Source organism: Stigmatopora nigra, chromosome 1 (genome assembly GCF_051989575.1).
Source record: "Stigmatopora nigra isolate UIUO_SnigA chromosome 1, RoL_Snig_1.1, whole genome shotgun sequence".
Classification (NCBI taxonomy): domain Eukaryota; kingdom Metazoa; phylum Chordata; class Actinopteri; order Syngnathiformes; family Syngnathidae; genus Stigmatopora; species Stigmatopora nigra.
In genome coordinates, this window is record NC_135508.1 from 25,389,708 (window position 1) to 25,414,122 (window position 24,415).

At 38.9% G+C, this 24,415-nt stretch overlaps 1 protein-coding gene across 10 annotated transcripts in view; it reads right to left on the reverse strand.

Moving 5' to 3' along the window:
* Window positions 1–1,058: 1,058 nt before the first annotated feature.
* Window positions 1,059–24,415, reverse strand: part of anks1aa (ankyrin repeat and sterile alpha motif domain containing 1Aa) — a 91,180-nt gene continuing 67,823 nt past the window's right edge. For 4 of the 10 annotated variants that reach the window (XM_077741144.1, XM_077741223.1, XM_077740828.1 and 1 more), the window contains 14 exons: window positions 23,506–23,562; window positions 21,229–21,298; window positions 19,731–19,843; window positions 11,240–11,338; window positions 11,024–11,170; window positions 8,623–8,730; window positions 8,116–8,286; window positions 7,891–8,028; window positions 7,734–7,805; window positions 7,567–7,653; window positions 6,221–6,358; window positions 5,493–5,669; window positions 3,840–3,934; window positions 1,059–3,587 (listed from right to left, as the gene is read on the reverse strand). In XM_077741144.1, the coding sequence (XP_077597270.1) occupies window positions 3,563–3,587; window positions 3,840–3,934; window positions 5,493–5,669; window positions 6,221–6,358; window positions 7,567–7,653; window positions 7,734–7,805; window positions 7,891–8,028; window positions 8,116–8,286; window positions 8,623–8,730; window positions 11,024–11,170; window positions 11,240–11,338; window positions 19,731–19,843; window positions 21,229–21,298; window positions 23,506–23,562 (1,497 nt within the window). In that variant the 3' untranslated portion in view covers window positions 1,059–3,562. The remainder of the gene's footprint in view (window positions 3,588–3,839; window positions 3,935–5,492; window positions 5,670–6,220; window positions 6,359–7,566; window positions 7,654–7,733; window positions 7,806–7,890; window positions 8,029–8,115; window positions 8,287–8,622; window positions 8,731–11,023; window positions 11,171–11,239; window positions 11,339–19,730; window positions 19,844–21,228; window positions 21,299–23,505; window positions 23,563–24,415) is intronic. The other 6 variants (XM_077741521.1, XM_077741069.1, XM_077740988.1 and 3 more) reach the window with 5 other exon arrangements.

A 24,415-nucleotide genomic window follows, 5' to 3' on the forward strand; every position in this document is an offset into this window, starting at 1 on the left:
AAAGGACAGGTTACCAAATATTAACGCTGATGTATGTATATTTTTGACCCAGCAGATTTGATCACGTTTTCTGTTTACCCATAATAAAGCCATAAAAGAACCAAACTTTATGAATGTTTTTTGTGACAAAGTATCCGTTCCAATCACTCTATCAGAAAAAAATCAGAGTTGTAGAAATAACTGGAAACTCAAGAGAGCCATGACATTATGGTCTTCACAAGTGTTTGTAAACTTTTGACCACAACTGTACATATTGCCCCAGCAAGCAAGAACGTACCATAAATTGTCAACAAACAGGTAGAAAACTATTGTGACATTTTTTTTCCTGCACCCTATTTTTATAGAGTTAAAATATATATCAACAAAGTACTAACCCACATTGCAGGTATGGTAAATAATATTGCTTAATTCAACAAACAAGCGGGTAAGCAAATCAGGTTTCCTAATTACAACAAATGCCCTCAAAGACAAACCTCTTGATGCTTGCATAACAAATTTCAATGACGTATAAGAGGAAAACTCATCTCATTTTCTGATCTGTTTTATCCAAACTCTATATCTATATCTATATATATATATATATATATATATATATATATATATATATATATATATATATATATATATATATATATATATATATATATATATATATATATATATATATATATATATATATATATATATATATATATATATATATATATATATATATATATATATATATATATATATATATATATATATATATATATATATATATATATATATATATATATATATATATATATATATATATATATATATATATATATATATATATATATATATATATATATATATATATATATAGATATATATAGATATATAGATATATAGATATATATATATATATATATATATATATATATATATATATATATATATATATATATATATATATATATATATATATATATATATATATATATATATATATATATATATATATATATATATATATATATATATATATATATATATATATATATATATATATATATATATATATATATATATATATATATATATATATATATATATATATAGTATTCAGAAATTATGTGTTGTGGCTGTAATTACAAGAAGACTTACATGTATAATACAGATATCCATTGAAGGCACTAGAACAGGGGTGGCCAACTCTTTTTGGGGCCCTATCCAGCCTGTTTTCCATGTATCCCTCCACAAACAAAATTGAATCATATAATCGGGATCGGTATCAAGCTTCTAGAAAGCTCGCTGATGAGTTTCATTTGATTCAGGTGTGGCAGAAGAGGGGGATATGGAAAATAGACTGGATAGGGGCCACCCCTGCACTAGAATTTGCCCCTTCTGGTCAAAATGGCTTGGACAAAAAACAGACAGAAAAAGTATTAAGAAAAGATCAAATGCCAAAGCTGCACCTGAAAAAAATTCTCTGTAGTGTTACTTAGAGTTAATGTAGTTTAGAGTAATTAAAGAATCACTGCTTATAAAATTGCTGATCTCAGCTACAGATGTTGACAATGAAAAAATAAAAGACAAATTAAATTATGGCTTACTTTTTTCTTATCTTTTCACCGCTCATTTTTTCTCCTCATTTTAAGAATATCAAGATGTGTCCAGTAAGCCCTCTAAAAAACTATAGACATTTATTGGACAGCAGATGAAAGAGGTGCGATTGGGCAAACAACGCCCTCTTCAGATTGGTGATGGTGGGCCGTGCTCCTATTTTTCCACGCAAAACATCCTACCGTTCATGCAACAGGGTGGGGTTCAGCTACAGAAAGGATGACACATGCACAGTTAAAATACAGTAAAACTGACTAGATGAAATTGAAAAATAAAACATAACAAAATAATAAAATCCCAAGTTAGATGAAAAAAAGTAATCAAAATAAATGTATGATAAAAATGAGAAAAAAAGATAAACTATAAATACATTATTTTTTTAATCGACACTTTTATATGTACAGTCTTCACCGATTATCGTTACTTCACTTATTGCAAATTCACTCCTTTGCGATTTTTTTCCTGCTATTAATATTTTTTATTTTATTTTTTTAAGTTTAGAAAAATTTGAAAATCCATGCTGAAACTTGCAAGCGGAAGTTACTCCTCTATCTTGCTTGCTACTAGGATTCAGGACTGAAGAATTATTATTATTATTATTATTTTAAGTTCATAAAAATGTGAAAATCTACGCTGAAACTCAGAAGCGGAAGCCTCTCTTGCTATTAGGACTAGAGTTTGCCTGCTAAGTCTGCATGAGCTCTCTTTAAACGTGACCAGCCAACATTGTACACTAGTGATGCTCTCATTCTGCCAGGAAAGTTATCTTTTATATTTTCTAGTATTTTCTAGTGCGAAGATTACTGTTATGTTAGCAAATTAGTTAAACACAATGCTCCAAGGCCAATGTCTTTCTCACTGATAGAATCTAGCCAGAGATGCCCAACAGGATGTTTTTATTTGAAGTAGGAGATAAATGTGATCGTGTAAGGATTTAGGATGAATATATTTTGGGTGGCATTCGACTACCTGGAAGCTGCTCTCCAGGCTTGTTAAACGTTTTCAGTACCGGAAGCACATGGTTGGGATACTTTGGCGTAGGATGTCCATTCACAAAATGGTTAATGAAAAACATATATGTTCAAAATAACTATTAGATTACTAGGTTTACATGAAAAGGAAGCATCGCTTAAATATTAACCCTCGTAGAATGCACTCCAAACGAGGACCTGTCCACGAAGTTTAGTTAAAGAAACACAAATACTTTGAAGTGATAGTGATTTCATCCTAGTAAAATATAATATTTGATGAGAATAACTATAAAGTAAAATTATATAGTACCTCTACGTGCAAGTTAGGCAATCCAGATCGCCTCTGCCGTTAGCTTAATCTTCCCTTAAGAGAACACATCTCGTTTATTTTGAAAACATTTAGCTGGGACTGACACCATATGTTTAGTCTGTCTAATCGTTTGCAATGCAATTTTTATTTATTTTTTATTAGAAGGGAATAAACTCCACTCTCCCTGATAAACTATTGGGGTACCTGTCCGAATTACATACGCCATAGACATATGGCTTAACCATTTTGAATGTCTCATTGATCCTTTCTGATGCTTCTGTAAAGTTGTATGCTTTATGCTTACAATAACCATAGTAGGAGTAAGCAAGCATTGCGCCAATGGTGGAATGGTAAAGCTTGACAGCGGGTGCCCCTTAATAACGATTGCTAGGATGTATGATTGGTTAAAAATAAGTGTCATACAGGAACAGTTATTAAAAGAAGGCCTAAACAGGGGAAGACTCAACTTTAACAGACTTTGGAAGTTTGTGAAAGTGCTTCAATGCTAACTTTGTAAGCTACCGGACCATATCACAGTGTTTTTTGGACATTTGCCTTCGTTGGACCTTTAGCAACTGCTGTCATTAGGAAGAAAGTCCCAAGAATGTATCAAGTCAAAAATGATAGCAGCATCCATGTGCATCCTCTCACTTGGGTGAAAGTGCTCGGGATCTGGAGTGAAAAAGCATCAGAGTGGCTTTCGCCTAGCAGAGCTGCAAGAGCAACGAGAATGAAAGGTTTCATGGTCAAAAATTGACAATGAGTGATTTGGGAAGAAGATACGTTAAGTTCAAAGACATAGGAGGAAATTGGTGAAGGTGATGGGAAATATCAAGCTTTCAAGGGATGTTTTTATGTGGTTGGATATAATTGTAGCAATCGGTGAACGGAGAGCGGGAGTGAAGCAAAAGAGATGAGGCTAGGAGCAAGTCAAAAAACATGGTCAAAATATGGTGGTCTCATACTTAGTGCTGACTGTACACTTGGCTTCATTTGTGTCCACGAGCCACGTAGTGCCTCTCTGTGACTGGGAATCTCCCTGCTGTTCCAAAAGGATGCCCTAGAAATACACGAGAGAAACAATATGCATTTACTAATTTAATCGCATTTAGTTCTACTATTTGACGTTAATTGTGACCCTGCAGTGCAGAACAATGTTCTCCAATAGCAGAAGCACCTTGTATTTGTGACCTTGAGATTTTAAAGAGTCTTTAACAGTGCTCTCAAGCCCAGGTTTGTGTGCAAATTTCACTGTCCAAAAAGTTGATGCAGGTCAAGAATTGAACAAATGTATTTCTATTGCTGGCTGTTTCGCTATCAGTAATTTTGACACCATACTTAATCACAAATGCTAATTTATACATATTATCTTCATTATGTTATTGCTGTAGAGCTGATGTGTCTCATAATAACCTTAATGAATCAGTAATTGCTCGCCGTCATTCCGGCTGGATTTACAAAAGAACTCCTGCTGCTGGATGTTGGTGTGGACATCAACACAGCTTTACGAAGGGTGGCAGGCAGCGCCGGGCTAGTTACGCTAGCTACAAGCTAGCTACTATTTGCGAATGATTTGTGGCCTGGACATCGACATCAACACAGCTTTATGAAGGGTGGCAGGTGGCGCCGGGCTAGTTACACTAGCTACTCGCTAGTTACGCTAGCTACTCGCTAGTTACGCTAGCTACTCGCTAGCTACTATTTGCGAATGATTTGTGGCCTGGACATGGACATCAACACACCTTTACGAAGGGTGGCAGGCAGCGCGAGGCTAGTTATGCTAGCTACTAGCTAGCCACTATTTGCGAATGGATTGTGGCCGCCTGGACAAACGTATAAAACTCAGCGTTTTTGATGACTAATTTGGACAATTGTTCAATTCGGACAGAGAAAAACACTTTGATGGATTTGTGGGTGATGATGACGTGAATACATTGTAAGATAGCCAAATAATGTACAACCGAACTCAGGTTTGGTTCCGTTGCCTTTTTATAAACGTGTTTTTAGCGTGTGTCCGTATGTTTATGCTGGAGTATGTTTTGCCTTGCCTGGCTGCGTCTTTAAAAACGGGGCATCCTTTGTGTGTCAAATACAGAAATAGCACTTGTTACTGACACTGCGGCTTTAAATGCCATATAGTCGTGAAAATACGGTAGCAATGCAAGGTCATTAAAGTTTAACTCCACATATCCACAGAAATTATGAAAATAAAAATGACTGCGTCCAACTGAAAAATTTGTTTGAAAGATGAAGATTAAAGCAACGGAGGACCTAATATTCCTTTCATTTCATTGGAGACATAGTAGTGGTGAGATTCCAAGCCAACAGGAAAGGAAATGTAGACATAAAAAATTGCAGCTGTGACACAAGAATCTAACACAAGCAATAATGAACTCGAGACTTTAGCTCACAAACTAAGTCATAGTTGAAAGATTTTCCCGTGTAGTGTACTTGTTCCATCCATTTTAAGCAAACACTCACTAATGGTGAGATGCCAAATGCAGACAAAAAATTACACGGTCAAATTGTCATGATTGTTTAAGCTTTCAGAGCAGTTACTTGGAAGTTTATGTTTTGCTATGAAAATATTTCCTGTATATCATGTTTGTGCTACTCACCCCTGACTTCCGGACACTGCCCCGTGGTTTGGGCACGGGTTGGGTTGACTTTGACTCGATAAGATCTAAAGTAGGACCTGGGTTCTGGTGTTTTTTTGTCATCTGGGCTTGCAGAGCCAGCTGATACGCCACCTCAAATGCTTGACCTAGAGTCAGTATGATCTCATAGGTGAGGTTCTAAGAGAGCATGACCACAAAGATTGCAGGTTACTTTCTATCAAGAAAATTTAACACCCTATAAGTAAGTGTATTTTTGCCACCTATTAACATTACGTTAAAGTTAAGGTTAATAAACTCAAAAATAGACATTTATGAGTCACTTCCTTATGATTTCAGCTCAATTACAGGTGAAATAGTTTTATTTTTCTTATTAATTGTTTTTGATTTTGTTCTGGGTCACTTTATACTTCTTTTGGTTTTTATAAAATATCAACTGATTTTTCCTTTGCAATAACATTTAAACGTTTTTTTTAATTAACGGGGGTTTCATAGTATGGCAGGGATGATTTGAAAAATAATCATTCAACACTAGTTATCCTGCCTCAAATGGATTTATCGCTTTCAATAATATTGAATGAGTTAAATGAGTGCCCTATAAATGGTTGGTCACAAAAATTGATTGAAGCCTTGTTTTGGCTTAACAACATGATATACAATAACCCTCCATTTTTGTGGAGGAACTGTCTGAGTGGAGGATTTATGTGCACAAGAAGAATGATTTCCATTACCACGTCTATAGTGCTAAACACATGACAGTAGTGGTGGCTTGTCTGCAAGTCTTTGGTGATGTAGGCAAATGTGCACAAGTCTTCGGGGTCCTGAGCTGCGCAAGAAATGTTACGAATCTCATGCTCTGCAATAATATTCTGCAAGAAAACCAGAAACAGGTCATCCCAAAATAACTTCAGCGTTTCTATTTGTATTGCATTTTGGAGGTAGAAAACATTGTCACACAATAGCTGTGAGAGCGAGGTAAAGGCGTAAAGCAGCGGTCCCCAACCTTCTTCTCCCCACGACCGGTAAAGCTCCATCATTTTTTTTGCGTACGGGCTAATGGGAAGGGCGACAACTTATGACAAAATTGTGTGGGGGTAGGGTCGGTGCACGAACGACACCCAGTACGGCAAAAAAAGTCCCAAGAATGATATCAATTATTCATTATCATAACTATAACAACTTTTCTCATTTCAAGTAGGAGGACGAGATTGAAAACGTTAATATTTTTTACTCTGACGGACAGGAACGAGGGAGGTAGCTCGTGGACCGGTGGTTGGGACCGCTGGCATAAAGGACATAGTAACAAACTTGTGCACATTTAATTTATAATTAAAGAAAAAAACTGTATTTTGTGGTTGGGGTAAAAAGTTGCATACCTGTCAACTTGCACGTTTTACACGTATTTTATACTTTTTTTACCATTTTACATCATGTACGCCGTACACCGACTTTTGTACGGGGAAAATTTTTGTGTAAAAAAAATCGCCAATATATATGAAAACCGATCTCAAAAGACCGTTTTGGCCAAAATCCAGATAGTCTCGTAGGCTGGTAGCCAACGACGCTACTGTCATTGATCGTTACTATTGTCACTATATACCAGCAAAAATTATCCTCAATCTTATGTATTTTTTTAGCGGTGCGTACGGCAATATCGATAAAGGATGACATGCGCACGCTATATATGCTAGATGGGGGTTTGTACGGGGAGTCATAATCATTTATAAGGGCAGTTATCGGCAGAGGTTGACAGGTATGAAGTTGGGAATTTAGTCTAATAAACATTATAAATACCAGAAATAATTTGTTAAAAATGATATGTTCCTTTAACTGTAAAGGTTCAGCTTTACTTTGTGGGAATTTATATCCACATATCTGTGCATAGACACTTCACAACTCCTAATTTTACTTTAGTGAGTTCAGAGTTGTATTTTATTAAGCTCTTTGAATATTTATGTTGTGTATATTAATCAACGAGCCAATGAAGGCCACATCCACCAAGAGCACGCCAATGATCCTTAGTTTTAAGCACGCAAACAAACAATGCAGACTAACTACACTAATTAACATAACTGACCTTGTTGGCAGCATCAATGAACTTCACACCCTTATATGTGATAGAGAGGACAATGGTCGGGACTTTTTTCATTTGTTCTGTTGACCTCTGAAAAAAATAGAAAATAAATCAACAAATGAAGCTGAGCCATAGAACATGATGTTTTTTTTTTCATAAAGGCTACTGACTCTCATTTTGGCACAGGCATCCTGGGTAGACTCCGTGCCCCGTAGCTCTTTAATCAGCATAGAACCCAGATACTGTATAAATAAATCAATAAATGAATGTGGTTGGATGCATTCACCCCCCAAAAAAGCTACTTTGTTCAGTGTGACAATAACTTACGCTGGCCTCATAAGAACAGGACTCAAAGATGAGCTTCTCTGGCTGGTGTTGCCAGTTTTGGACTGGGGCATATGAAGCTGCCAAACTAGGTGGCCGGAGAATCAGTCGTGATTCCCAAGGTCGTTCCTCATTACACTCCTGGAGAAATACAGTAAGACTTATAGCCAATGCCTCTCACGGCTGCTAGGAGCGGAGTGGGGAGTGGGAATGTGATGATAAACGCACGCGTGATTTTCGCCGTTCTTCTCGATGTCTTTGAGTAAAGTCATAGTTGTTATCTGGGACTTTTTTTTTCACTGGTTCCACAGCTGGAAGCAGAGGATCCATGCTTTGGGTTGTGGGGGACACAAACTGACAGAGTGACAATGATGAGTGGGTTGGGGGGAGGTCTTGGCACTGTAGATAACCAGATAGAACAATTGGCCGAAGTGGTATCGTCAGGAACAAAACCCATTTTGTAAGGGGGGAGGCGAGCATGGAACCCATTTTGTCAGGGGGGAGGCGAGCATGGAATGATCGCTGCAATCCCTCCCAGTCAAAGTGGACTGGACGTCTAGCACCATTAGTGGCACAGAAACATGAAATAGGAATTCAGCCAGAGTTGAAATACATTATTGCAGTTGTTCTATTTTTAAAAGTTACCAGTTTGAGAACCACGGAGATAATACAGTTTCATCTTGTCGAACAAACAAGCCAAGCATGGTAGAACATTCCACAGGCCAGCGCATTTACCTTAATTTGAGACAACCGAGGTGGCTTGATGGGAGGCTCTTCATAAAATCTCTCTACTAATGATGCAATAATCCGCTTCCTGTGGCCCAGCAGGGTGATTTTCAGGACCTGAATTCGAGAAAGCAAACAAGTTAAATACCAGAATTGAAGAGGACAATTTCCCAAAACTCATATTGGCACTACATTAATAACTTAACATACGAGTGTCCCAACATATGAGAAATCTGATACGAGGAAAATTCTGAGCAAATTTTTGCCTTGAGATACAAGACAAATTTGAAATACGAGCATACCCGATGGTTCCCGATGCGGACGTCCGGGTGGCCGAGTATGCGAGGGGCTGCTTATGAGAACAGCATCGCTCTGTATTTCTCTCTGCATCTCCCTCACGTAAAGATATCTATGAGCATCGGGCCGTACAGGTTGCATTTTTTACAGGAGATAGCATGACCGATTCGATAATCTGTGAAAAAGCCAGCAGAATCTACATGGACTTGAAAGCAAGGCAAGCATCTGAAAAAGACACCAGCGAAACCCTTCAAGGCGGGTAGTGGCTGGTTCGATAATTTTATAAAATGAACACTCGGTTTTAAGGCATGGAGAAGCCAGGAAGTGGAATACATTAACATTTAGGGTAAGATCAAAACTTATTTTTAAGTGTGTGTCTTTATAGTAATCCAAGTTCATTTAAATTAATTTTAAAGTTTATGTTATGTTACGAGTGTGTTGTCGTCAATTCCCTCGCCTGTCCTTTTTCTCTTAGCCTCCTCCCCGCGGTGCTCGGACATTTGGTCGCCGGTCTTTTGGTCGCCAGTCAAATGGTGACAGAGAGTTTACCGTTGAAGCCTGCTCTCAAAATTATATTCATGAGAGAGAGTTTAATATCTAAGAGAGAGAGTTTAATATCTAAAAGAGAGAGAGTTTAATATCTAAGAGAGAGACTTTAATATCTAAGAGAGAGAGAGTTTAATATCTAAGAGAGAGAGTTTAATACCTGAGAGAGAGTTTAATATCTAAGTACATTTGACTGGCAGGAAGGGGATCAAAAGACCGGCGACCAAAAGACCGGCGACCAAAAGACCAGCGACCAAACGTCCGGTGACGCTCCCCGCACTACTGTCTGTCTGCACTGAATAATGTCACATTTTAGTATTTAATATCATAATGTCTAGATAGGTACCGTATTTACTCGCATACAAGCTATATTTGTCGCGCAACAGAATTATGACTGAATCGATGGTACGGCTTATATGCTCATAAAAAGGTGACATGCACAAAAGTTTACAAAGACGAAACGTCATATTGCAAGACAATCCAGCTGGTACGGTCATTTATTTCAAAATAGTGAAAAGATAAACAGAAAAAATGCTAAACAAAATTTATTTTGACATTTGTGAATGAAATTCAAGAAAATGGGCTCAGGGCGTTGTCATCTTACCCTAGTTAAACATGATCTTACTGGCCAGACGTGGGTAGCCTTGATATATGTGTTCGTAGCGTTTACCATGTCAGCAATCCCAATAGATATTAAGGCTGATCAAAAGTCTTGTGGTCAATCGTTAAATGATCAGCCTTGATACCTGTGTAATGTGTATCCCATGCTATTATTGCACCCAGAGACTTGGTGAACACTATGCCGCTACGGACACACTTCCTGGTTGTGCTTAAGTTACTTCCTTTTTGAATTTGTGTACGTGCAGGCAACAACACCCTTTTGGAGCATATAAAGGAAATGATTGTACATTTGGGATTATGAAATAAAACTAAATTCCGCTTTGAGTTTTTCCTTTTTATTTTTTGCCCCAAAGTGACAAATATTGCAGTAATATGAACCACCAAAAAAGTGTCCGCCACAACATTTTAAACTTAAAATTATAATTTCTGTCATTAAAAAGCATCAGGTTCTCATCAAGATACTTATTTATTTTTTCAAATTGGTCATATTTTGATATTTTGCATTTACAAAGACAGGCATATTAACCCTTCCTTATGATATTGATCCTAATGGCGTGCTTTGGATTTGTACAGTATCTCAGAAATTCCATCTGCGATGATTTTTCTTAAGATTTGCCCTTCAAAGTAACACATTTGTACTCCCTATTAAAACCATGAATATGTAGGTGAAAATTGTAAATCACTAGGTGGCTTAAATGCGAAAAAATACGGCATTTGTTACTTTGTGAGTAAATGATGAATTGGAACGAATGAAATGTTTTTCATTGTACTATCCTGTTTTTGGTGTTTTTTTCAGAGGGTGGGAATTGATTGATTTAGTTAATTTCTATCTGAAAATTGATTTGAGATACGAGTAAATTGACACATGAGTTCGGTTCGGAACACATTACGTTCATATCTCAAGGTATTACTGAACTTGCAGTTAAAGTCCTTCACTAATACCCACATTGACAATCTCCAGCTCCCAGAGGTTTTTGACACAGTCCAGAGAGCAGTAACCACTGGACAGGAAGTTATGGAGGTACTCATTCAGTCCAAGGCTCTCCAACCAGGAGGAGAGGGAATTGCTGCCATCACTGCCTAGTGCTTTCACCTTTGACAAGCAAATAATTCCACATTAATCAAAAATAATACTTTGGGCATTAGCATGTTTGCTTTCTACCTTGGGGAGTGTATGTGCTGCATGCAAGATCTTTTTTCTGTGGCTGGGGTTTGCGATCCCAATCTCTTCCATGTCACGGTCCTCCATTACATTGCTACCCTGTAAAGACACACAAAAAAGATGTAGATGAAATGCCTCTTATGCATTAATGCTGTGCAAATTGTTGAAGCATCAACAGCACAAAATGCCAGACATATCAGAACGTGATGAATTGAACCATGTTGGCAAGAAAATCAAATTAAATATTTGTATAAATGGCATAAATAACATATTTAGACAATGCCTGGGTTTCATTTACAAATGTATGCTGTTGGGTTTATTCTGTATTACTATTATAAATATATTTGTATTAATTCATTTCTTTGTTAAATCATTCTCTTTCTATTTTCAAAGTGTTGCGAGGTCACGAGTATTGCCAAGTCATCTTTAACCTGGACGGCCTGTTCCAGGATGGTTATACAAACAATCCACCCAATCTGGGTCCTTGAGATTTGGTGGGCCCTTGGTGACGAGGCCAGGGCTATTCGGCCAATAACAAGAATGTTGTTATCGTTATGTAACCGTGCACTTCGGGTTTTTCTGTAGGTAACCATTATATGATTATGATTATATTATATGATCCGTAGGTCAAGGAAGTTGTATAATTACTCTAATCTAAATGTTGTTAGGTCTAGTCTCCTGTTTTTGTTATTGGTAAAATACTTTGATTGTTATTGTAGTCCCAGATGTTGTTTTTACTCTTCCGTGATGGAATGATCAACAACTCTGTAAATTGTTTTGATTCATGACAATAAGAGTCGTACGAGAACGTCTATTCGGGGAGACGTTCGGAAGTAGTAGGTGACACTTGCTGACTCTCCCCTTCGGAGGCTTTTACCTGTTGTTATCCATTTCTATTTAATTAAATGTCAATAATTGAATAAGATGTCTGCCTGCAGTTATTGATAATTACGGACGAAGGTAATTATTAATGAACCTAACAATGCAAATGGTTCTTTTCTGTATGTGTATCATCACGATGTCACCCTCCGCAAATACAGGATTACCTTGAATGTCCCATAGAATGTAGACCAGACATGGCCGCAATAATCGAAAAACCGCAAAGTAGGATCACCCCTATTATTAGTACCATACTACCTACATGTTTTCACGCCTATAAAAATATACAGATACACAAATACAATTATTAAGAAGTGTAATTATCAAATAATACAGTTATATGCAAGTCAAGAATGTAACGCATAAATATCTAAATTCCTTCATTCATTCATCTTGCATACCGCACATCCTTGAAAGGGTTGCAGGGGTTGCTGGAGACGTTGGGAACACTGAGAGACAAAAGACCATACACACTCATTCATACCGCCACCTGCGGGGATTGAGCCTGCGCCTGTCCACATGGAACCTCTACACCACGAGGCGGCTAATGTCTAAATATAATCTAGAAGCAAAAATGTAAATACTGTACTCACAATGAAAATAGTTCATCTTTGCTTCATTAAAATAATAATGGAAAAAAACTGGTTATTGGGAGCTCAAATCCAAGTCCTCTTTGTCAGATTCGATCATTGATAGAATCTTTAGAGGGTGTCGTAGGGGCAACGGAAGGCGCTTTTTTCTGCGTTTTGGCACACAAGAAAGATGGCGACTGCCGATTCTTTTCTTATAAATTTATGCTGTTGTACAAGGACATAAGAATGTCAGGACGATTGCAAAATTCAATGGCTCTGACCATTTTGTCATCAATCTCCTAAACCCGTTGTTGCAAACGTATTGAAGGTTCCCTGCAAATCTCTAAAAAGAAGACGATCTTCTTGATTCTCAGGCTCGTCGTTATCTGCTGCCTCTACTTCGTCTGACCCTGATGGGATCATTTTGACATGGTCCTCAACAGTTGGGGGCTGAGGGTTCTTAGTGGCTCTCAAACAGCGTGATGACGTTCTCTAGTCATGCCAGCTTCACGGCTGTAACTATGGTATAAATCCCTCATAATGCTGGTTCATTTTTTATTTCTAGTGGTTACCACTCGTTTGGTATCCTTGGAAAAGAATATACCGTATTTTCAGACCTATAGGGCGCACTTAAAAGTCTAAAATGTTCTCTAAAAGGCTCGATGCACCCAATTTTGTATGGCCCTGACCGCTTGAGTGACTGGTTGTATTTCTTGTCGGCACGCTACTTATTGTGATCAACTCAGCGGGCGTTCACCCTTAAAATAGCCTCCCCCACACATTCCAAACATTACGGTAAATCCATTCAAAACACCCCAGGGAAGTGGCAAGGCATTTGACTTACATGTGCTTCCAGTGCTTTTAACCCTAAAAAACACTCAATACTTAAAGAAACAGCATATCAAAGCAAAACATAGCAAATGCCTGGCATGAATGAGAACACAATGCGGGTGTGAACGCTTGGAAAATGGAATGAAGCCATGGATCGAACACAATTTAACAGCTTTGCTAACGGATTGCAAACAGATGGCCAACATTGTAGTTTGCACGAGTTACGTGACAATTTTGAATGAATTGTCGATGACGATATAACAGCTAGGAGAATAAAAGAACTGGGAGTGATGCATGTCACGAGTTACAATGGATTGTGGATGACTAGGCTCAAGTGTCGGCCAGCATTTCGAGAATTCATCAAAGCAGGAATCAAGTTCCCGGAATACACAACTCTGACTGACAGTGGAGCCTTGCATGTTTAACGCCGAACTCTTTATATCAGTGTACTTTTGACCTCGATAAATCATTATCAATATTAGTTTTGCTCGTGCTGTGTTTAAAAAAACACACTAATGCCAAGCCTAACATACGCTAGCAAATAGCATAACATACGCTAGCAAATAGCATAACATAAGCTAACAAATAGCATAACATACGCTAGCAAATAGTATAACATACGCAAGCAAATAGTATAAAATTTGCTAGCAAATAGCATGACATACGCTAGCAGATAGCATAACATACACTAGCAAATAACATAATGTACACTAGCGGAAAGCATAATAGATATGCTGCCGGCTAGCATAACATACGCTAGCATTGTGTCCTGCTAGCGCCTTATCGGACGAGGCGTCTAATGTATTGCCAAAAAAAAAAAATATATATATATATATATATATATATATATATACCCGCAAATGATACTGCACCCTATCACACGGTGCGTTTTATAGGTGTGAAAATACGGTGTTCTGAATGTTCACTTCTTATTCCTTGGTATAATGCACGGTAAATTAATCTATGCTGCAATGGCGTGCTACGCCTAGCATATGTATCAGCATCAGTTTTGTGGTCAGTCATCATGTCTTGTTTTTGTCTTGGGCTCATTGGATGTCTTAAATGGCCCAGGACACTCAGGTGGCATTTTCAACAGCGACTCAAAATCCAAACAAAGATGGGATAGGCCCCGCATAGTCTTCCAGGGGTGATGTGCGCAATGGGAAATTAGCTCGCAACAAAATAGATGATGTCGTCCGTCTTTGCCTTTTATGTCATTTGGCGTGTCATTCTGCTTATATGGTGAAATATCGCTTCTTCTTCAACCCTGAGAGCCACCCAATTGAGCGTTGAAGAAAAAGCGACTGCCGTCAAATTTTAATCCTGTCTCCTGCTTGGGAGTTTCAGCATTATTTTTAACATTTTTATGAACATTTTGGGGAATCACTTCCTAGTGATTGAGGGGGGCTTTTTGGGGTCACTCGCTGTTGATATTAGATGGATTTTTTTAAAGGAATATTACACTTTTACATTATATCATTCCTTATAGTAAATGCAAGTTATTGGATTGGATAACTTTATTCATCCCGTATTTGGGGAATTACATTGTGGCAGGAGCAAGAGGGTGATTAGACGGAACAGCAAAGCAAGAGCACAAAGTACAAAGCAAATCAAAGTAAATGGAAACATCAAATCACTAAGACATAAAATCAGCAAAAACACAAAACGATCGAGAGTGGACGGAGCTACCGCAGCCGCTGTAATCAACAATCCCTCAAATATCGAGGATAATATAGACCAGACAAACCTGACCGTGCTAATTGAAAAACCATGAGGTAGGATCACCCCTATTAGCACATACCATACTAAATGTTTTCGCGCCTAAACACAAGTACAATTATTAAGAAGTGAATTAATTAATATCTAAATATAATTTAAAAGGGTGGCCCAGTGGGGCAAGTGGTTAGCGTCTAGGCCTCACAGCTATGGGGTCCCGGGTTCCAATCCAGGCCACGTCCAACTGTGTGGAGTTTGCACGTTCTTCGTGGTCCTGCGTGGGTTTCCTCCGAATACTCCAGTTTCCTCCCACATTCAAAAACATGCATGGTAGACTGATTGGACACTCTAAATTGCCAATAGGTATCGGTGTGCATGTGCATGGTTGTCCGTCTCCTTGCGGCCTGCGATCGGCTCGCCACCGATTCAGGGTGTCCCCCGCCTCTGGCCCGGAGACAGCTGGGATAGGCTCCAGCACCCCCTATGACCTTAATGAGGATAAAGTGGGTCAGAAAATGAGATGAAATAATCTATAAATGAAAAATGTAAATACTTTAAGTTAAGTCAGTGGTTCGATCGAACCTTGGGGGTTACATGAATCGGTCTTAGGAGTTCGGTGGAGCCTCTGCCACAGAGGTCAAGACACATCGACTCATCATGTCTATTCACGATAACATGCCCTGCTTGATCATCACTGGGTGCAAAAGATCACGTGATATTGCTTGGCCAATCAGTGTTGCAAGAAATTTATATATCTTGAATTTGAAAAAATAAATCATTTCACACTAAAGTAGGGATCGGTAAATGCGCATATGAAACTGGTGGGGTTCGGTACCTCCAACAAGGTTAAGAAACACTGCTATTAGTACTGTACTCACAGTGAAAATAGTTCATCTCATCTTGAACTCGGAACTTTTCAAACACCACCAATTCCAGGACTACACGGACACTGTACTTTCCTACATTCAAAATTGCACGGACAACGTCACTGTTAATAAACGGATGAGTTTTTCCTAACCAAAAACCCTGGATGACCAAGGAGACACAGGCACTCTCATCAAATGCCGAAACACCGCCTTCAGGTCAGGGTACAATACAGTGCTGTCAGAGCAGAGCTAAAGAGAGGCACTAAAAAGGCCATGGCAGCATATACAAAAAAAATGAGGAGCACTTCACAGGTTAATAGCCCAAAGAAGATATGGCAGGGAATACAACATATTGCCAATTGCAATGACAATAATATGTCTGGTAATGCAGATGCCTCACTAGCTGAGGAACTGAACCGTTTCTTTGCCCGCTTTGAGACTGACAAATTAGACCTGCGCCATCACCCTGCAGCAGTACACTGAGGTTTCAGGAACATGAAGTGAGACTGGTAATGCGGTCTGTGAACACCAGGAAGGCTGCTGGCCCTGACATAGTACCTGGGAAGTTGCTCAAAGCCTCTGCTGACCAGCTGGCTGGAGTTTTCACAAAAAATTGCAACAATCCATCATTCCATCCTGCCTGAAATCTGCCAACATTATTCCTGTCCCCAAAAAGCCAACCATTGAAAGCCTGTTGCACTCACGCTTAAGTTAGTCGCCCGCCATATCAGGAATAAAATCCCTCCCTCAGTTCACCCTCACCAGTTCGCTTATTTAGCAAACAGGTCCACTGAAAATGCTATCACCATTGATTTACACAGAGGACTGAGCCACCTGCAGCAGCATGGGAATTACGTGAGGATGCTTTTCATTGAGTACAGCTCAGCCTTCAACACTATAATACCATCCACCAGGACTCTAAACTTGCGGTAACACAACACACAATCCCTTCTGTGTAATAACTTTGGGGTGAGGTAACAGGAAAAGACGTTGGCTGCTGATCTGCCTCCTACTGGTTGACTGAAGGTAAGTGAGAGACAGTGAGAGGTAATTGATCCGCTTGGGTGCTGATGCAATGTATCCATCACGGCAGAATGGATACATAAAATCATTTTGGCAAATCAAAAAATATGAAGATTCAGGCCATTTAATCCAGTTCATTTAATCCATTTATAAAAAATATCTAAATATTATATCTAAAATGGTCTGGCCCACATGAAATCGAGTAAATGTTAAAGCGGCCCGCGAACCAACCCGAGTCTGAAACCCTTGATATAAAGTATTTCAACACCTTGCTGTATTGCAAATTATCTCACTTACAAATTGAGAGAATGAAGGTTCATCGGACGTCTACTTGTCTACCTTGTTGATAATTTTTATATCAGAAATTTAGATATTAATGCACTGACCTTGTGTATGCAATGAAAAACTCTCTCATGATTATAATTTTGAGAGCGAGATTACCTGGAACACATAAATTGAAAAACATGTACACGCAGGCCAATAATATGCAACTTATTGATAATTTTGATATTAATGCTCTGACATTGCCAATGCAATGACAAACTCTCACTCTCTCTCTCATGATTATAATTTTGAGAGCGAGTGATTACCTGTAACACATAATTTGAAAAACTTGCACACACACGCCAATAATACGCAACTTATTGATAATTTTGATATTATTACTTCTTCAGATTCGAGAGGCATTGGATCATCGATAGAATCTTGAGGAGGCGCCAATTGAGCAGAAGAAGGAGCTTCTGACAGCGAGAGGTTTTCGGCCCAAAAGAAAAATGGCGACCGCCATTTCTTTTCTTGTAAAAATATTACTATTGTTGCATCGGCACGACGGAAGCGAATTCGGCCGATACTTTCATTTATTCCATAATACGGAAAAGAAAAACTGATAAAATGCTGAACAAAATTATTTTGACGTATATGAATGAAATTCAAGAAAAAACTTACAAATCTTCCAAAAAACGTAAAAAAAAAAAAAAAACGACGTTCCCGTCACTGCTGGCTCGGGGCCCATCCACCTAACCTACATCCAGGACAGCCATCTTACCTAGGGTGCTGACGTACAAACCTAGTTAAATGTGATTTGACTGGACCAGGGGTGGCCAACCAGTCAGAGACCAAGAGCCACATTTTTTACCGTGTTACCGCAAAGAGCCACATTTTTTACTGTGTTACCGCAAAGAGCCACATCACACAGATTTATTGTAAATGTCACACACCAGCATAGTAATGACATAAATTGACTCCTACAGTACTAACAGCACAGGCCAGTCATTATCAACAATGAACATTGTGTGTGCACTGTCTCACACAGACAAACTCTCAGTTCAACCAAGTCCACAAACAAAAATATAATAATTTACAATAGCGTTTTTCTTTTTCTATGCATGTTACTTAGTGGGACTTCTGTCATAAAATCAGCGCCTATTTTTGCGCAACATTCGCTCCTTGTGAGCTGTCATTTATTATGAATGGCTTTTCGCGAGTTAAAAGCCATTCATAATAAATGACAGCTCACAAGGAGCGAATGTTGCGCAAAAATAGGCGCTGATTTTATGACAGAAGTCCCACTAAGTAACATGCATAGAAAAAGAAAAACGCTATTGTAAATTATTATATTTTTGTTTGTGGACTTGGTTGAACTGAGAGTTTGTCTGTGTGAGACAGTGCACACACAATGTTCATGCGAGGCAGACCAAGGCGAGAGTGCTCAGCCGGGAGCAGCCAATAGGAGAGCGAGGTGTACACCCACGTGGTGGGCGAACTAGCGCGCCCACCACGTGGGTGTACACCTCGCTCTCCTATTGGCTGCTCCCGGCTGAGCACTCTCGCCTTGGTCTGCCTCGCAGGGGGTGTGGCTTTTTCAGCCGACGCTCGATCTTTGGGATACTTTTTGTGTGCGCGACGCCGTTCATTGTCGCTTCTGGTTCACGGGAGCTCTCCCACTCTGTTAAAAACGTTTACTCAAATGACCTTGCTCCTACTGGGAAACTTTGAGGTATTTTCATCCCAAGCACATGCGCATTGGACGAAAATACCGTATTGAACTCAAGCGAAGCGCACACGCAAAAAAAAATAAAACACAAATACAAACTTTGATATGGACGTAAGAGCCGCATGAAACCGGGCAAAGAGCCGCATGCGGCTCGCGAGCCGCGGGTTGGCCACCCCTGGACTGGACGGACACAAGTAGCCTTGATTTTGAAATAAAACAAAATTCAACTTTGATTGTTATAAATTTCCCATGTTTTCCGTTGTTTTCATTAAAAGGCAGTTTATATCCTCCTTTTGATTCAGGCACTGGGGCAGACAGCTTGGGGTCCTATAGTTGTAGTTTGAGTTGTAGTTTTTAGTAGAGAGCACCGCGAACATTTCCAGCAGTTTTTCATCAAAGTTGACTGGAATGTGTCAAAGAAGAATATTCTACATTGTCAATTACTTGGATGTGATGTAAAAGAAGCAGAAGAATCCTCTGTGTGCCTTCGTCACACTCTCTGACCGGACTATCACGGTAGATGAGGTGTCCCACCGCTCTCAAAGAACATTGTAACGCTAAGATACCTCGCTAATATTGAGCCAGATGGATATAAAAGGTCAGGCACTCACCATGTAGTGAAGGTCATCAAAACCGTTGAGAAGCAGCTTGCTTTCATACTGAGGCAACCCCACCAGCTCCAGCCAGTCTCCGACAGGCTGCTCTAGTAGTCGAACAGAGGCCCCTGTTGACATTGGAACATGCTTCAGGAGGGAGAAACCATTAATCCAGTAACAGTGGCACAATGAGGGTGAGAGGTGACGTAATCAAATCATACTCGGTTAGAAGTGCAATGCAAACCGTCAACCGGACGGCATGAGAGAACCGTACCACAATTATTAAACACTTACCATATACCTTCCTTCAGAGAAATAGATTATTGTGGAATTGATTAGATTTGGCTAAGCACCATTTAATTTAGTCTTTGTTATGGTACAAAGTCGGGAACATGAAAAGCATTTTCTTCTTGTGTCTGGTTTTAGGTTCATCATTTGGAAACGTTGGGGAGCAGAGGACGACAAGTTAACCAACAAAAGTTGTACACTGCTCAGTCGATAAAAGGAGTCCCATAGAGCAGTGTGGATCACCTGGATGAGGTCGGGAAGGCTTAGACTTACAGTATTTTCCTTACATAGTTACAGTATGCCAATCATTTGGCATACAAACTCATGACTTTTTGAATACTAAACCAAGCTCAGTGTACAGCACAGCCATCTTACTGTAGTTAAACGTGCTCAGACTGACCAGAGGTGAGTACCCTTACTTGTGTCTGGTATTGCTCGCTTGAGGCCCCGCCATCTTGCCGTAGGCACGTGCTCTGACCAGTGTTTACCATGTCAGCACACCACAAAAAGTTATAAGGCTGAACTTTGATAACTGCATAATATGTATGCTATTATTGCACCCAGTGACTGGATGAACACTACATATAGCACTATGGGCATATTTCCTAGGTGGCCAACTCCGGTCCTCGAGAACCCCTATCCGCTCTGATTTACATATCTTCCTCCTCTATTACACCTGAATCAAACGATCAACTCTAGACTCTTCATACCAGTGCTGATTATTTGATCCAGGTGTGTTGGTGGAGGGAATCAGACTGGATAGGGGCTCTTGAGGACTGGACTTGGCCACCCCTGAACTTCAGTATTCCCTTGATCATCACAGTAAATGTAAACCAGACATGGCCGCGATAAATGAAAAACTGCAAAGTAGGGTCACCCTATTTGAAAAAAAAAAAATTTAAAATATGTACTTCAGTGCTTAGTCCTAGTGGAGATCGGTAGACAGGGCAGTAGCTTCCACTTGCAAGTTTCAGCGCGGATTTTCACATTTTTATGAACTTACAAAGAATATATATATATATATATATTAAAAAAAAATTCCCCCCAAAAAAACCTGCCATGTCGTGAAGCCACGATATTCGAGGGATTACTGTATTGTGTAGTAGAACAAAAATGTATTAGTTATTTAGCTGGCCCAAATAAATACAGTACATTTTCCAATTAAATACAGTGCATCTTCCAACAGGTGGAATATTTTTGTAGCATTACTGGTTGTAATTTATACCTGGTGTAGCGTATTGCTGAGCTCTGGAAAAGTCAATGCCAGCACCAATCAGCATCATGATCTTCTCGATCTGAGGACGCAAGCACAAGACAGAGAGAGTATGTAGCACTTATCATCATTGGTCTTCTACCTTAAATGATACGCACATGCTTCAAATGCATAGTATTTCCCCCTGAAAAAGGATCTAGGAGCATCTAAGAATATTTTTAATAAGAGTAATTCAAATTGACAGTAGTATCCTTTCTGTTGAAAAGATGAAGACAGATGTCATGCATTGTGTCTTTGTAGACATTCTTGGACTCAGTATTTTTTTAAAGACACCCATGTTCAAAAGAAATGTAACAAAAACAAGAAGAGCAGAAGTCCTGTTACAGCCCAAACCCTGGTTTGAAATCAAAACACTATTATAAAACAATACCCCTAAACAAAACCCTAAAAAAAACAATAACCCTAATCTGAAACTAGATCAGGGCGATAAATCGATAACGATAATATTCGTGAAATATTTTTTGTCAACAAAATTAAGCTTTCTATAAAAAATTGATAATTTTAAACTGTAATTAAACCACCGACAACCACAGGGAGAAGTAAGTAAATTTCGTATTCAAATGAAGGAGAAAGTAATTTATTTAGTTATTCACATAAGTTTGAAGTTTCAAATTGGAAACAAAACTTTTTGATAAATATCGATATCATCATTGTTCAATGATTTAACAATGTTAAGACATGTCGCACATGGTGTTTGTCAAATCCTACCTGCAAAATTAAAATCTAAAAAGGAACCAAGAAATTGACTACTTGCCTATAAACCGCTCCTGCATATTAGCCCGTCCTTCAAATTGCGTTAAATTTTACAATTTCTCGCTTATATGCCGCCCCCTGATTCACAATTTTCACCTCCATATTTATTGTTTTGATAGGGAGTACAAATGTGTTACTTCGAAGGGAAAATCTTTAGGTATTTCTCAGATAGTTATGAATTAGATGCACTTTATTAGGGTCAATATCATAAGGAAGTTAAGATGTCTCTGTCTTTGTAAATGCAAAATATCAAATTATTCAATTTGAAAAATTAAATAAGTCTATCTTGATGAGAACCTGATGCTTTTTAATGACAGGAATGAAAAATTTCTTAGCAGAAGTTTAAGATGTTGTGGTGGCCAAATTCTTTTAAATGTCAAAATATCCATTTCTTTTTCGTTGGTTCATATTATTACTGCAATAGTTGTCACTTTCGAACAAGAAATAAAAATTGAAGCGGAATTTTGTTTTATATCAGAATCACAAATGTACAATAATTTCCTTTCAGAAAGGAAGTAACGTAAGCACAACCAGGAAGTGTGTCCGTAGTGGTATAGTGTTCACCAAGTCTCTGGGTGCAATAATGAGCATGAGATACACATTATGCAGATATGAAGGCTGATATTTTAACGATCGACCGCAAGACCTTCGATCAGCCTTAATAATCAGCCCCCCTGGGGGGGCGCGGTGCGATACCTGGGGGGGCGTGTGTAACCCTGGGGAACAGGATTTTATTTGGCCGTACTAGTATAAAGTGTAATTGCGCATCCACAACAGTAGCTGGCAGTGGCGCTCTCATTGTTACATCTGTCATGTTTGTGAGAGTGCAACATTTCACATGTTGTACCTATAACACTTTTATAAAATGATTTTATTTATAGTCACGGTGGGAAGTGGGGGGGCGCAAATAGTTTTCTTCTTGCTAGGGGGGGCCTAACAGAAAATAATTGAGAAGCACTGCCCTAACCCATTACAGAATTATCAAGAGACTGAAGTCATAATCATCAAGTGTTCTCAGGTATGGATAACATGAAATAAACAGTGTATAATTTCCCAACCCAGAGAAGTACAGGGGAAAATCTAATGTAAAGTAGTTTTGGAAGAAGAAATTAATTCATTCATTCATCTTCCATACCGCCCATCTTGCAAAGGGTTTCAGAGGTTGCTGGAGCCTAACCCAACTGTCTTCGAGCAAAAGGCAGAGTACACCATAGACTTGTCACCAGTCAGTTGTAGGGCACGGAGAGAGACAACCACTCACACAGCCACCGAGTGGGAATTGAACCCAGACTGCCCACACCAAAGGCAAGCGGTAGAAACACTGCACCACCGGGTGGCGGAAGAAGAAATTAATAATCATATTTCATTCCAAATGTGTTAACTCACAAACCAAACTCCCATATAACCATTTATCCTGCAGAGGAAAGGACCGAATCCCAAGACGACTAGAACACAAGAAAATAGTAGACGTCTTACGCTGTCATAGGAATTAGATCCTGCTTGTTTTGTGCTTGTGGAAGACATCAGTGTCTGCTGAAAGAGAATCCAGACAGTTTTTTGTCCTTTGATTACAACCAGGTGGCCAACATAAAATAATTGCTCCCACCACTACCAAAAATAAATTTACTGTATTTTCACGACTATTCGGGGCATCATATTTTTAGCCGCAGTGTCAATAACGAGTGCTATTTCTGTATTTTACACACACAAAGGACACTCCGTTCTTTTAGACGCAGCCAAGCATGGCCTATTTTTGTGTCCGAATTGAACAATTGTCCATCGAAAATGCTGAGTTTGATATTCGTCCAGGCAGTCACAATCCATTCGCAAATAGTAGCTTGCGTAACTTTTCCAACGGTGCCTTCTATGCTTCGTCCCGCCGTGTTGATGTCGATGTATGCAGGACACAATCCATTCGCAAATAGAAGCGAGCGTAACTTTTCCAACGGTGCTTTCCATGCTTCTTCATGCTGTTTTGATGTCGATGTATACAGGCCACATTCCATTGGGTGTATTGACAAAATAACGACTACATATCCCAGCAGTCACTGCACAGTACTTTGTCTAAGGGAAAATGGTAGAGTCGGTGTACCCTATCGACTGATTTATTTTATTTTATCGTGATAACAATTTTAGTATTGGTCCATATATAAAGCACACTGGATTATAAGGCGCCCTGTCTATTTTGGAGAATATTTAAGACTTTTATGTGCGCCTTACAGTCGTGAAAATACGGTACATACACTACATTCTGCACAAAAAGCCACAAAATGTCATAGAAGAGAGATGCGTGAAAACAAAAGGCTATGGAGAGTGGCGGGATTACGCGTGTGTGCTGCATTAATTCGCAAAGCTGAAATGGGAGTGAAATCCATTGTGAAGTGCA